This window comes from Amblyomma mixtum, chromosome 3 (genome assembly GCF_055824585.1).
Source record: "Amblyomma mixtum isolate Tamu chromosome 3, ASM5582458v1, whole genome shotgun sequence".
Lineage (NCBI taxonomy): Eukaryota > Metazoa > Arthropoda > Arachnida > Ixodida > Ixodidae > Amblyomma > Amblyomma mixtum.
The window spans coordinates 106314177-106328743 of record NC_143014.1 but is presented as its reverse complement, the minus strand read 5'-3'; the positions used below and the strand labels follow the sequence as shown (position 1 = coordinate 106328743).

At 47.3% G+C, this 14567-nt stretch overlaps 2 protein-coding genes across 7 annotated transcripts in view; one reads left to right on the top strand and one right to left on the bottom strand.

Annotated features, from left to right (window-relative positions):
* csul (protein arginine N-methyltransferase 5) overlaps positions 1–14567 on the top strand; it is a 91862-nt gene that overhangs the window by 63140 nt on the left and 14155 nt on the right. For 3 of the 6 annotated variants that reach the window (XM_089580550.1, XM_089580546.1, XM_089580545.1), the window contains 3 exons: positions 1469–1562; positions 9093–9209; positions 11533–11597. In XM_089580550.1, the coding sequence (XP_089436676.1) occupies positions 1469–1562; positions 9093–9209; positions 11533–11597 (276 nt within the window). Of the gene's footprint in view, positions 1–1468; positions 1563–4984; positions 8159–8185; positions 8404–9092; positions 9210–11532; positions 11598–14567 lie in introns of those variants that run through there. The other 3 variants (XR_016290563.1, XM_089580547.1, XM_089580548.1) reach the window with 3 other exon arrangements.
* LOC149351263 (uncharacterized) lies at positions 4630–8579 on the bottom strand. Its single transcript, XM_089580544.1, has 2 exons — positions 7612–8579; positions 4630–7515 (listed from the first exon to the last, which is right to left on the bottom strand). The coding sequence occupies exons 1-2, from the start codon at positions 7789–7791 to the stop codon at positions 5692–5694; spliced, it is 2004 nt and encodes a 667-aa protein (XP_089436670.1). The 5' UTR covers positions 7792–8579; the 3' UTR covers positions 4630–5691.

The window sequence follows — 14567 nt, the reverse complement described above, 5'->3', positions numbered from 1 at the left end:
TGGTACACGAGTGGGATGGGCCAAAGCATTAAAAAGTGATGACGGTGCAAAGAGGTTCTAGCTGCTTTCACCCTTGCCGTCGCAGAACCAGATACCTTTCAAAGGTTCTTTCATGCAAAGTATGGTGCAAATGTGGATAGAAATCTGCAAGCACCAGAAAAGCCCTTCAGGCTCTGTGCCAAAATGCACTGACAGGCCTTTCTAATGATTGGAAATGGCTGTATATGCCTTTATACCTCATTGTTGAGTCACACTTTTCAAAGCCTGAGTAATTTTGATGAGTTCTCACAGATAATACACTTTCTCCTGTCAGTTAAAAAAAAAGAAAACAAAAATATCATTTGGGTTCCACTAATATATTCAATTTGAAGCAAGAGTTTGTGCTTGTTACTGGTAAGACGGGGTGATATAGCTCGAAATAAACAGCGAGAGATGCCTGAGAAGCCATTGCAGATAACATACGACGGTATAAACTGTAAAAAAGCAAAAACATGTGACTGCATTGCGCTAGAGGGAGAACGAAACTGCGCTCAAAGCACCTCCTAGTCCAGCTAAATAGTCCATGCCACCTCTCGTCTGCTAGCTGCCAGAGCACTGTTGGCCTGATATTGTCCTGTCAAGATTGGTATCCTGTAGGAAGTCAGAGGCCACCCAACCCCTGTAAACAAATGCATTCTTGCAGCCACTAGAATGGAGGTTGCAGGTTGAGCAACCCAAGAATGTGAAGAAAAGAAAAGCAGGCAGTTATGGGTAGATAATTGAAGAGACCCAATCTAGGTGGGTTATTGTGGGCAACGTCTTATTGTCTTAGCGAGGCGTGTGGGAAGCGTTGTCGTGATATGCATCTGCTGATGAGTGGACCGCCAAGTCCAGCCAAGTTTCAGCTTTATGCCCTGAGAGTGCCAACTTCCCTTTTACTACAGCACCTAGGGTAACTGCATGTTTCACAGTCTAAAATATTCACAGGGACACCTAATTACATTGCGTTGGCAGTGCAGTAGAATTGGAAGCTGTTTATGCCTTTACCGCAACTTGTCTCACTTCCGGTCTGTGGCGTTGCTTCCCTCCAGCTGATGGGAACTCATCCAGTCTGCTGATGTCACTTCCATCCAACCAATGAGTGAATTTTACAACTGATGCCACGTTTTTTTCCTGATGAGTCTAATGCTGTCGCATTAAAACTCACCTTGCGTGCATTGATGGGAGGCAGTGAATTTACAGTGCAGTGAACTGCCTAACTGCATTATTTGAGGCATTATACTGGGGCTAAGCTTGCTAAATAATGTGTCCGACCCATTTTATTCTGTTCACCGTGGCTGGCATCAGTCCTGAAAAAGATCATTTTTTATCTTAATTTTTAAACACTTTGGCAAGGGCTTCTGACATGTTTCATTTATATTTGGTCTTGCAGCTTGCATGTCTGCATTGAGAGATTGACAGTGACCTTCTCTGTGGATTTTATTTCCAGAGTGCCTATGAAGTGCCGTATGTGGTGCGTCTACTAAATGTAACTGAGCTGGCAGCGCATCAGCGCTTGTTTACTTTTGAGCACCCAAACAAAGGTTAGTATTACATGCATTGCATTGCATGATTTATACATCAACATATATGTTTTGATTCCTGACTTGGCCTTTCGAAGCAGGCTAACTAGCATGTATTATTGGTCTCTGTCATTGTTTTCCAACAGCCAGGGTCCCCGCCAGTGCTTGAAAAAGTGAAATGGTGAAATGACGCTCTCTAAGTACTGCATTTAAATAGTATAGTCAAGTCTCTTAATGAGATTTTACCTGACTAGGCCCGTTACCAGGTTAGGGAATTTAAAAAAAAAAACAGGTACTATGTTTAGGTTGGGTGTCTCTGCAAAATAAAGCCAAGACGTGGGTTCAATCCTGGCCGCAGCATTCAAATTTCGATGGAGGCGAAATTCTAGAGGCCCGTGCACTGTGCGATGTCAGTGCACGTTAAAGAAACCCAGGTGGTCGAAATTTTCGGAGCCCTCCACTATACTACGTCCCTCATAGCCTGAGTCGCTTTGGGGTGTTAAACCCTAATAAACCATAAAATATTAATGGCATGTGCACTGCGAGAGGCGATAATAATTTTAGCCAACGCTCACACACACTCCCTGTCAATGTGGCCGATCTCTAGTAATGAAACAGGCATGCTTGCTGCACAGCAGACTGTAAAGCATGAACGACCAAATAAGGCTTATTATCTTGATTGACGGGTGATATCTAGCATGTCTACGGCATCTGGCTGTCTGCACCCATGCTCATTTTCTAGTATTACTTTTCCATCATTGAAAAGAAAGTGTTTTAGCTTTGCTTTCTGTCCCTTCTGCATTTCTGTCAGACACTGTTGTCTTCCCCCCCCCCCCCCTTTTTTTTACTACCACAATTCATTTCATGCTTGCTGGTGCACACAGTCTTGTGTGTTACTATGCTGCTGTTATGATCAGTTGCATGCAATACAGTTGAGCCCACTTATAACGAACTTGATCGTCACGCGGCATTTGTTCGTTGTATCCAAAGTTCGTAGTAAGTGGACCACCTATAATACGGGCAAAAAGAGCAAGCGAGACGAAAGTTTACTTTATTTTTGAAAAAAGTCAGTGATGCATGTATGCTTCTTCAAAGCTGATCGCATCAGTGCCGTTTCTAATTTTTCCAGCGCCGTAATATGTTCATCGCCAAGGCCTCTGCTGCACACCAGTTCCTTAAGCGACGCGATGTAACCGATCGCGGTTGAAGGGTTCACAGCAACCGGCGGTAGAGCAGCATCCTCGTCATCGCCCTCGTCGGTCTCTGGGCAGTCAGGAAGGGCTCGCACTTCACGCACAATAGCTTCGTCAGTGCATGGCTCCGCAATGTCGGCGTCGTCATCAGCAGAAACGAAATCGTCCCAGGCGACGTCAGGTCCGGCCAGCTGCGTGTCAACGACGCGTTGCCAGAAGTCCTCGTGTGACCGGCCTTCCGGTGGGTCATCTATGGCGTCCTCAGTGCCTGGGCCCATAAAACCCGCCTTGCGGAAGCAATTTGCTATGCACTCCGCGGTGAGTTCCATCCACGCAGCTTTGAACATCTCCACGGCTTCAAGCAAGCAGATGCGAACTGGCATGGCAGCATCAATCGCGATCAACAAGCGTTGGATGACGCGCCGCCGGTAGCACACCTTGAACGCATGAATGATGCCCATATCCAGCGGCTGAATTTTGCAGGTTGCATTGGGAAGCAAGAAGAGCACTGTCACCGCACTCAAGGAAGGCTGCACATGGTGCGCCGCACAGTTATCCAGCACGAGCAGGACCTTCCTGTTTTTTTCGTGCCATGTCGCGGTCGAACTCGACAAGCCACTCGGCAAATAAGTCACGACTCATCCAGGCTTTTGTATTGTTCCTGTAGCGTACGGGCACGTAGCTTCCAAAGCATCGCGGCTTACGTGACTTGCCGATGACAAAAGGGAGCCGCCGGTCACTGCCGTCCATGCCACTGCCGCGTCGTGTCAGGGGAACACAAAGTGCGCGAAATTCTCATGCCGCGGGTTCGAAGTCAAGCGAAACCGCGCCAAACACCGCCGGCTCGGTCAACTACGGGGGCCCGACAGCTTCGCGTTCGCTCTAACCGAGTGTTGAGGCCACAACAGTTCGTTCTATGTGAGACACTGTGCCATTGCCCCAATATATATTTTGACGGTAGCACCGCCCTTGTTCGTACTAAGCGAGCGTTCGTTATATCTGCGGCTGTTATAAGTGGGCTCGACTGTAATGGTTGCAGACAAAGATGCTACTGCAATAAAACGAAACCATGATGAAATGATGTTGCTTAAATGCCAATGCGATTTATGATAATGCAACTATGCGTCTAGTGGATGGTTAATTAATTCATTTAGTTTTGCACTTATGATTACGATGACAACAACGAACACGCGTTGCCTGGGAAGCTTCACCTAAACAGCTAGCGTATGTTTTGGGAAGGTTAAAACGAGGCACAAGGCACAGGCTATGTGCACAGGCTGGTCACGTGATCATGCCCCCATGGGGTGGCAACCTGTGTGAGTGCCACTGGAAGGGCTGCCAGCAATGTGGGAGGTAGCAAAAAGGAAGAAAAAATGGGTATGGCTGTGACATCAGCATCCGACCCACTTCGTGCCTCCCCTTAAATGTGGAGGAGGAAAGGACATTTTGCCTGCGGAGGCTGGTCACCTTGTTTGTGCCTTGGAGAGGGCGCAGCAGAGAGGAATGTAGTGAAGTCACTCGATTGTGACAGCTGTCGTTAAAAATTTTCTGCCATTTGTTAAAGGACGGGGACCTTTTAATGAATGGAACAATGAAGACTTGCTTGACCTCATGTTCAAGAGTTGTCGCAAAATGCACCCAGCTGTAGTCTATAGGTGCACTAGTTTAACTCTAGCACCAGCACCACCACTGACACACATGGCTTGCATTGAAAGCACTTAATGATTACTGTAACGCTATTCTCTAAGACTTCACTCACTTGCGCTGCTTTGTTCACATAAGCATCCTGTACTTTTTTTGGGCTGCTCGTACTGACCGCCGACACTCTGAGCACCCTGTGCTTTCATTCTACAGTGCAGATGTGTCGTGGCCATATTCACATTGATGAAACTGGATCACTGTGAGGGCTCTGTGAGATTGCAGGTCTTATTTTCAACAAACACCAAAGTACAAACAATAAACGAGGCGGCTTTTAACGGAAAGGAAACCAATTACAATATGAGCGAGAAGAAAGGAAAGGAACAAGAGAACAACGCAACAATACACGGGAAAAACACACGGGGGAACAGAACAAAGTGCTTATGATAAATGCAGGAAAAAGAGTCAAAGAGGAAAGTTCACACTACTTGTCTTATTCGAGCAACGAGCGGGGAGGACTGGCTGGGTGTCGGGCAGTCAAGGAGTCTCTTGGCGTTCCAACGTCGATGAAACGCTACCGCAGCGTTCGTGGGCTCCCGGCACGGTTCCCAGGTCTGGTATCCCGGAAAAAGGTCACGTAGGCGCCAGAAGCGGCCTGTGTGGAGCAGCTGACGGATGGACGGAGAAGAGTGGCGCCTGGGCCTGGTGGTTGAGGCTCTCGACGATGGATGTCCAGGTCTGGTGGCCCGGACGTCTGCGGCTAAGGCCCAAGCCCGGAACTCGGGGAGCCAGCAGAACTCGTCCACGTCCGTCGCCCACCGCGCTCTTCTCTTCTCTGCCACGTAATCCTGTTCGACCTGCCCCGCGTTCCCCTCCGCACGCGCTCCTCGTGCTTCGTCTTCTTCTCCTCACGAACGCCGCTGGATGGCGCTATCTCCTTACAGAAGGCCCCCTCTTCGGAAGTTTTTTCCAAGGGAAAGAACTCAACTTCAGGAGAGCGACACCAGACGCGTTCGACGATCGCAACACAGAACACCGCACCACAGCGCGCACACTACACACCACACACAATACGACGGTCGTCAATGTTCGAAGCGTTCACAGACCTTCGCACACACAGCACAGAGAGCACATGGAAAGTCAACGTAAAGCGTCCATAGAGGGCGAAGAAACACGGAAAGCATAAAAAGTAGATAGCCGACACTCAAAAACAAACATGAACAAACAAAAACAATTCCAACAAGAACAGGTGTGGGCTACATTCTTCCGTATTCCATTGTTCACATCGAACCACTTCACCGTCGCGAGAACTTTTCCGGCTAGTACTTCCGTTTTCCTTTGTGAAACCGTTTTCTCCAAACCGACCTCGGTTTCCACCATGATTTTACATGTTCCCGTCCTATGATGTTATTCACTCTGTTCTCCCTTGCCTTCGACACAGTCTGCTGACACATGTCACACGATCTGACATAACTCTTAATGTCAGCCTGTACACCGGGCCAGTAAAACTCACTGAGCACCCTAGCTCTTGTTTGCCGTATTCCATGATGGCCGGATAATGCACTCTTATGTGCCAACTTAAGAACTTGCGTGCGTAAGCCCTTCGGTACCACCGCTTGCTCAACGACCTGGCCGGGACACACTTGGTACGACCGGAAAAGAACACCGTCATCTGTATCAAAGGAGTGGGCGGTCTGTCCCTTGCCATGAAATATTTGCCCCAACTTCCTGCGACACACCTCTAAGGTCGGGTCTTCTTCCTGTTTGAGGCGAAACTCCGGCCGTGACAAGTGGAGTGTGTTCAGAGTGGGGCTTTTACTACTCTCTGAAACCTTTGCTGTCACCATAAGGGAAGGAACATCGACCGCACCCGTCATGGCAAGGGAAACTGCCTGATCAGTGAGAACTGGCGGGTCAACCGGGAATGGAGGTTTGGCCCCGGGGACATTGCCTATTATAATGTCGTACAAGGGTGTAGACAAGCAGCGCGCGATGGCCTTACCCGAGAAGTATGGAGAAGAAATCACCACCTCCGCTTCCGGAACTTCTACACGAGTCCCATTGGCCAAGAATAATGTAGCCTGTTTCCCTGTAAGCGCCGCTGCCGGTACAAGGGACTCACGCACAACAATGCCGGTGCTGCCCGTATCCCGTAAAACCGAACCAGGCCGGCCGAACACCTCACCGTGCGCCACGGGCATAGCAGTTTCCACCGGGTTGGAAGGACAGACCATCTCCCCCAACTGGCCCTCTACGCGCGTTACCACTGCAGTGCTATCGGGATGTGAATATCGAGGTGTCATGCAACAGGAGGACTCCTCACGGTCTCCTGGCCTCTTAGCTTTGCACGACTGGGCATCATGTCCTACCTCGCGGCACCAGGTGCAATACGATTGCTTCGGCTTCGTCCGACAATCCGCCGCCTTGTGCCCAATCTTCTCGCAAAGAAAACACCGCAGGCGAGATTGTGAACCTAAAACCTCGTCCTTGGCTTTATTCATCGTATGCTCCCCCTGTTCTTTGAAGAACAACAAGTTATTTTGCCGCTGTGCTTCAAGAAAATGATCGGCAGCCTCCGCCAGCTTGGCAACTGTCTTGCCCTCCCGCTCACGTAAGAAAAGGGCTAAACGAGAATGACAGTTGTTCAGCAATTGCTCGCTCACGACCATCTCGCGAACCACCTCAAAAGTGCGGCCTTCTCCCCGCATCTCGACCCAACGGTCAAAGAAGCTAAATAACCTGGCAGCATATTGCGAGGCCATTTCTCCATCCTGGGGCTTGCTCTGTCGAAACTTCTCTCGGTACCCTTCCGCGGTGAACCTAAACCTCTGAAGCAAGGCAAGCTTCGCTTTATCATAATCCACGGAATCCTCAGGCGAGAGCCGACCGAAGACCCTAAGTGCTTCGCCGCCAAGGCACAAGCTCAACGCCGTTGCCCACTTTTCTTTTGGCCAACCCTGCCCCGTGGCCACATGCTCAAATCTCTTTAAGTAGGCATCGAGGTCATCCCGCGCTTCATTAAACTGTGGTATGAGGCTGTGCGGGTTAATGGAGCTGGTCGATGAGACGCTACGCTCTCCACGGTCACTTGGAGGATTTGCGCCACCCTCCATGAGCCTTATTTGTAGCTGCAAGTTCCGCGCCTCTAACTCCAATTTCTGTTTCTCCGTCTCTAAATTCCGTGCCTCTAATTCCAATTTCTGCTTCGCAGCTTCACGCTCCGTCTCTAAATTCCGTGCCTCTAACTCCAATTTCTGCTTCGTAGCTTCTCGCTCTAACTCCAATTTCTGCTTCGCAGCTTCACGCTCAGCGGCTCTCTCTTCCCGTGCCTTACGAAGCTCGTCCTCCACCCACGCTCGTAACTCCGCGCCGCACAAGCCCATGCGCTCGCCTAAAGTAACCAAATCTGACGCGCTCATACTGTGCCTAAATTAACACAACAGGCAAAGAAATAATAACCGACCTCGTCCTGTCGTAGTGGACGCCAAATTTGTGAGGGCTCTGTGAGATTGCAGGTCTTATTTTCAACAAACACCAAAGTACAAACAATAAACGAGGCGGCTTTTAACGGAAAGGAAACCAATTACAATATGAGCGAGAAGAAAGGAAAGGAACAAGAGAACAACGCAACAATACACGGGAAAAACACACGGGGGAACAGAACAAAGTGCTTATGATAAATGCAGGAAAAAGAGTCAAAGAGGAAAGTTCACACTACTTGTCTTATTCGAGCAACGAGCGGGGAGGACTGGCTGGGTGTCGGGCAGTCAAGGAGTCTCTTGGCGTTCCAACGTCGATGAAACGCTACCGCAGCGTCAGCGTTCGTGGGCTCCCGGCACGGTTCCCAGGTCTGGTATCCCGGAAAAAGGTCACGTAGGCGCCAGAAGCGGCCTGTGTGGAGCAGCTGACGGATGGACGGAGAAGAGTGGCGCCTGGGCCTGGTGGTTGAGGCTCTCGACGATGGATGTCCAGGTCTGGTGGCCCGGACGTCTGCGGCTAAGGCCCAAGCCCGGAACTCGGGGAGCCAGCAGAACTCGTCCACGTCCGTCGCCCACCGCGCTCTTCTCTTCTCTGCCACGTAATCCTGTTCGACCTGCCCCGCGTTCCCCTCCGCACACGCTCCTCGTGCTTCGTCTTCTTCTCCTCACGAACGCCGCTGGATGGCGCTATCTCCTTACAATCACGCACGGACTCGTTTGTTTTATTGCTGCTATTTTCATTAATATGGCACGCTTTGAAAGCTGTGTCACATAGACATGGCTTTGAGGCGGGAGTTAATGGGTTCGAAGTGTTTCTTACAATGGAATATTTATGCTACCAGCTGCCGTGGTGGCTTAGTGGCTGTGGTGTTGAGTTGCCGAGGCCAAGGTTGCAGGATGAAAGCCTGGCCACAGCGACAGCAATTCGACGCAGGCAAAATGCAAGAATGCCCGTGTACTGTCTGGTGTCGGTGCACATTAAAAAAAAATCACAGGTGGCCAAACTTCATCAGGAGCCCTCCACTGCACAGTCTCTCATAGTCTGTGTGCAGCTTTGGGACGAACGCCACATGCCATGGCATACCATATTTTTTTTAGTGTGTTGCACTCATTAGAGCATTGCAAGGTATAACTAAATAATTTTGAATCACCCTGTATTTGAATGGAAAAACCTTGCATGTCTGCTAAGGCTGTGATGAGAAGTAGAAAGCTGATTAGAAATCTGTTTAATTTATTTCCAGACAAGACACGTGACAACAGTCGCTACAAGTCTTTGCGCTTCAAAGTCCATAACAACTACATCTTGCATGGATTTGCAGGCTACTTTGACACAGTACTGTACAAAGATGTCACTCTGAGTAAGTATTTTGTCTTTTGTGATACGTAGTGTTTTTTTTTTTTCTTCCGGAAAATGGGAAAGATATGTTAGTGCAGTTTTTTGACATGGTATGCATGGCAGGCAAGCATGTATGTGACAAAGTGTAAGTAAAAGATGATTAATTAGCTAGAATTAAGTTACCAACTTTTTGTTTTTGGTGAGAAGAAGAAGGGCATAAGTCTAGCCACACTGTGATCACTCGGAGCGGGAGCCTGCTGATCCTGACAGGCCAGGGACTGTGTTTCGGTGCGGTGGTTTTGCCGCCGTCTATGCACTGACCTAAGCCCCCACTGCATTGGCTTTAAGGTGCAAGGTTATATTGTGAAATTAGAATTTCTGAGTCAACATTGTGGTTCAAGGTATTGAACATGAAAAAAGTTCATTTAAAGACTAAGTTGGCTTTCCCACAGTGCACATTTTTTTGATGCAGCAAATAAAGACTCAGCTCGTGTTTTATGGTGCAGAAGAGGCTGATGTGGTTCTCTTGACTACACGACATGCAGTATGGAGGAAGGAAAACTCTGGATTGTGGAATCGGGCTGTCGAAGAGCCTTGTGTAAAAATACTGGAAGATATCTATAGCGGGGGCACAGATACCATAGTCCTCCATAAAATCTGCAATAAAATTCCAGTGTCAGGCAGGGAGACATGATCTCTCCAATGCTATTCATCACCTGTTTACAGAAGGTATTCAGAGGCCTGGATAGGGAACAGTCTGAGATTAGAGTTAATGGAGAATACCTTAGTAATCTGCGATTCGCTGACGACTTTGTCTTGCTGAGTCACATGGGAGATGAACTGCAAAACATGATCAGTGAGTTAGACAGGCAGAGCAGCATTGTGGGTCTAAAATTTATATGCAGAAAACCAAAGGAACGTTCAGCAGTCTTGGAAGGGAACTGCAGTTCACAATTGGTGTGAGGTTCTGGAAGTGGTAAAATACTTAGGGCAGGTAGTGACTACAGATCCAGATCACGAGAGTGAAATAACTAGAAGAATAAGCATTGGGTTGGAGCACATTTGGCAGGTTCTCTCAGATCATGAATGGCAGTTTACCAATACGATATTCCTCGAGAGAAAAGTATATAATAGCTGTGTCTTACCAGTACTCGCCTATGGAGCAGAAAACGTGGAGGCTAACGAAAAGGGTTCAGCTTAAGTTGGAGACAATGCAGTGAGGTATAGAAAGAAAAATGATAGGTCTAACGTTAAGAAACGGAGAGGCATGTAATGCGAAGGCGAGGTACAAGGGCCTGCTGGCTGTGCATTTTGCTGCCTGTGGGATGCCTTTGTATACAGCTTTCGAAGCAAGGTGTTTCTCAGGAGTATCTTGCGCTTTGAAGGGCTCGTGTCAGTGAAGAGTAAGCCAGCTTGTTTACCTAGAGCTTTATTTTAATGTCCTTGTGAAGAGCACACTGTAGTTGCTGGTGTCGGGGCCTTCTTGTTTGTTTTGCCACTGCAGTGTTGTTTTAGATTGCCTTTCTGCTGTCGGGCACCTTTGATTTGCCTCAAGTGTGGGTAGTAAGTGTGGAAAGAAATTAGACTAAATTTATGATTTCCTTAGTAACAGAGCCATCTATTTGTTTGCAAAGTACACCTGTTGAGTTCTCAAAGGGTGAGCTATCAAGTTAGCGTAGCTTTTTGTTTCCCTTTAGCGTTCTTTTCGTCGGTGCACACCAACAGCCGTGCACCGACGCAGTCACAAGAGCAGCAGTCGGAGGCCCCACATATAGGTCTCGCACCCTGCAGATACTTCAGCACCACATGCAGGTCGGCTCCCCCAATTTTCGATGACCATTTTTGCAGAAAGTCGACACAGCTTCAATGAGTGTGACAAAGCTTCTATGCATTTTTTTTTTCATGTAATGGTTTTGCGTGTTTGAAAAATACATTATTATGGAAGTGCCTATTGTGCGAAACCTTTTCGTGCGAAAGCACTACTCCAGATGTACCAACCCCAAGCAAGCATCTCGTCTTATCTTGTCGGGGAAGCTCAGGTTAGTTCGGAGGAGCGTCGCAAAGGTGAAGCCAAAGGAGGAAGCTCATGCACCTCTGAGCCAGCTCTAGCCAATGGGAGGAGAAGAAGAAAAAGAGGCGAAGAATGAACACATGCTCTCTCACGTCTACTCACTTTAGCTAGGTCAAAACACTGCCACTTTTTTTTTTGTGTGCCAGAAGTATTAAAAATAATTGCTTCAAAATTATTCAGAGAAAATTGGTATTCGCTTCAAATTCACTTTGAATCTAAAAAACACTATTCGCACATCCCTAAAATTGAGGCTTGTTCTTTCCTACCCTTCCAGGTATTTGCCCAGATACTCATTCACCTGACATGTTCAGCTGGTTTCCCATATTCTTCCCCCTCAAGGTAAGTCTTACATTTTTCGGCAGAGCAGGAGTGCCACATACTTTACAATACTACTGCTTGCAGTCTTAGCAGTTGTGGTTAGCATATAATGCTAAGAACTGAAAACTGCAAGCGCGAGGCATAGAAGAGTGTGATGTAAGAATCAGGGAATTCTGCCGGCTTTGTCTGTACCTGTGTTCATTTGTTTCATTTTTCATAGTCGGTAACTGGGTAGTTTTTACGAACTGACAATTTCTGTCCTGTTTGAATACCGTTTGATGTTGGGGAAATATAGAAGAGAGTACAGACTGTTTTATCAAGGAAGCTGCGAGTTGCATGTAATCCATGTGGTGAAAAGTAGCGGTGGTGTACCAGTGGTTGCAATGGCAGTTAAGTAAGCGATGCAGAGCAATAGCAAAGCTACTTACCATGATATCAGACTGAGTTGGGTAGAAAATGAAAAAAATTAAAATTGGTTTTGAGGAAAAGAAGTGCCACAGTAAGTGTCTCGCTTATCTCAGTGGACGTCTGAACCGCACTGTGAGGGAAGAGATAAAGGAAGGAATAAAAGAAGAAAGATGTGCTGTAGTGGGGGTCTGCGCAATAATTTCTACCACCTGGGGGGGGATTTTTAATGTGCACTGACATCGCACAGCACATGGGCGCCTTTTGCGTTTCGCCTCCGTCGAAACGCGGCCGCGGCAGTTAGGTTCGAATCCGGGTGCTTTGGTTCAGTAGATGAGCGCCGCCAAGGTAACAATAAGCAGCGAAGCTTGGAAGTGGTGAGGGAGTACATCTACTTATGGCAAATAGTGACCGCTCATCCGGACTACGAGAGTGAAATAGATAGGAGAATAAGAATGGGGTGGAGTGCATTTGGCAGGTACTCTCAGATTATGAATGGCAGTTTAGGAGTATCCCTCAAGGCTCAAGAGGAGAAAGTATATAACAGCTGTATCTTAGCGGCAGTAACTTATGGGGCAGAAATATGGAGGCTAACAAAAAGAGTTCTGAAAGGGTTGAACTAAAATTGAGCTAAGCTACGGAAAAGAAAATGATAGGTGTATTCCTAAGAGACTGATTGGGAACAGAGTGGGTAAAGGAACAAATATGAGTTAATGACATATACTAGAAGTCAGAAAGAAATGGGTGTGGGCAAGGCATGTAGTGCGAATGGGCGATAACTGATGGTCCCTTAAGGTAACTGAATGGATTCCAAGAGAGGGAAGGTAAAGGGGCGTTATAGGGTCAAGTGGGCGGGTGAGATTAGGAAGTTTTCAGCAATAAGGTTGTCACAGCTGAGACAGGACAGGGTTGATTAGATGGATATGGGAGAGGCCTTTGTCCTGCCATGGGCGTAGTCAGGTTGGTGATGATGATTAAGTTCTAGGACTGTTGAAAACTAGCAGACTTAGTCGTTTCTTGATGATTGTTATAAGTGCGACGTCAGTCATACATATTTGTCGAGCGGGCTGAGTGGTCATACACTTAGTTTGCTATAGGAGTTGCTACGGCGATGAGTTTGTTTCGTGAATGCCAACACGGATAAGTGACAAGTTACATCTCACCTGTGGCATCATTCTCCGGATATAAATCTTGCAGCCACAAGTAAACAGTCGTGCCGAATAATGGCATAGCGGAAAATAAGGCACAAGCAGTCATGGTACTCTAGATCTGGGCTTAAAGTATAGAATACAACTCTGTTCTTTGAAACAAACAAGCAGCAATGGTGGGCAATGAGCTCTAGGCCAATATTTATGTGAACTGAATATGGCGGCACAATTTTAAAGTGACAAAAGGATGCACTGAAATCTTTCATGGAAAACGTTATGAAGAACACGATGCGGAGGCATGCACAAAACGTATAGACGTCGAGACATAAGTGCGTGTCTCTTGCCAATTTTGGCCTGAGCGAAAGTTGCCTTCTTGCATGCCTATTTTCCAGCGAGCTTAATATGGATTCGAGATTTCCAGAAAATCACTCTGTTTCGCATAGCCACATGCACGGTGTAAGAAATATTTCAGGTGCTACAGCTCACCGCGCCGTCCACACGGTGGCCAGAGAGGAAAATCAGTACCCATTTCCCTCCCACGCCACCAGATGGCATTAGGGCCGAGGGGGCTTGGCACCTTACGCTGTGCTCGTAGCCTGCTGCTTTTGCGCTTCCTTTTCACATTTGTGTCTTGCTTTGTTCGTGATGATTTCACTTGTGGGGTGGTGTTTTGGTTGCCAAGGATTATCTTCTTCATGCGTGTAGTCAAGTCGTCTCTTTGAAGGCTATACAAATGGGGAAAAAGTGCTTTGTGTTAACAGTACCCGTGTTTTCTGGTCACACTATGACAAGCTATACGTTGCAGACACTAAGCATGAAGGCAAATTGAGGGTTTGTCCTAAACTCTCATACTCACATCTAAACCCAACAAATACTGAAAAGATGCGGGTGAAACTGGCAACACAGCTGTTCAGCCTCAGTGTTGCCAATGGGCTAGAGTTCTGTTCCAAAAGAGGTACGCCAGGTCTAGATAATTTCAAAGGCACTGTTGATTTTATTGTGAAAATGAACAATTTGTTCGATGCATTGAATCGGAAACATCCAAAGGAAGGGTTAAAACTGCACAGTCAAGATTTTGTTGTTCTGGAATCTTTTCTGAATTGACTCAATGAATGGAAAAAAAAAGTGAAGGCAGGACGTATTGACCACAGAGATTTTCTGTAAAACTCAACTGCCGAGGGCTTAAGAGTGACTATTCTCTCAAGCATGCAACTTTCCAAGTGCCTGTTGGAGAAATGCAATTTCAAGTATGTTTTAACTGCGAAGTTTAACCAAGATGTGCTTGAAAAATTATTTGGTATTATCCGCCAAGCAGTTGGGCAAAATGAGCACCCGTGTCTATCAACTTTCTTGCAGCGGTACAGTATGCTTTCTGTGTACAGCTTGTTGAAACCTCCAAGGTATGGTAACTGCCAGGTACTGTCTTTGTCAAAATTAA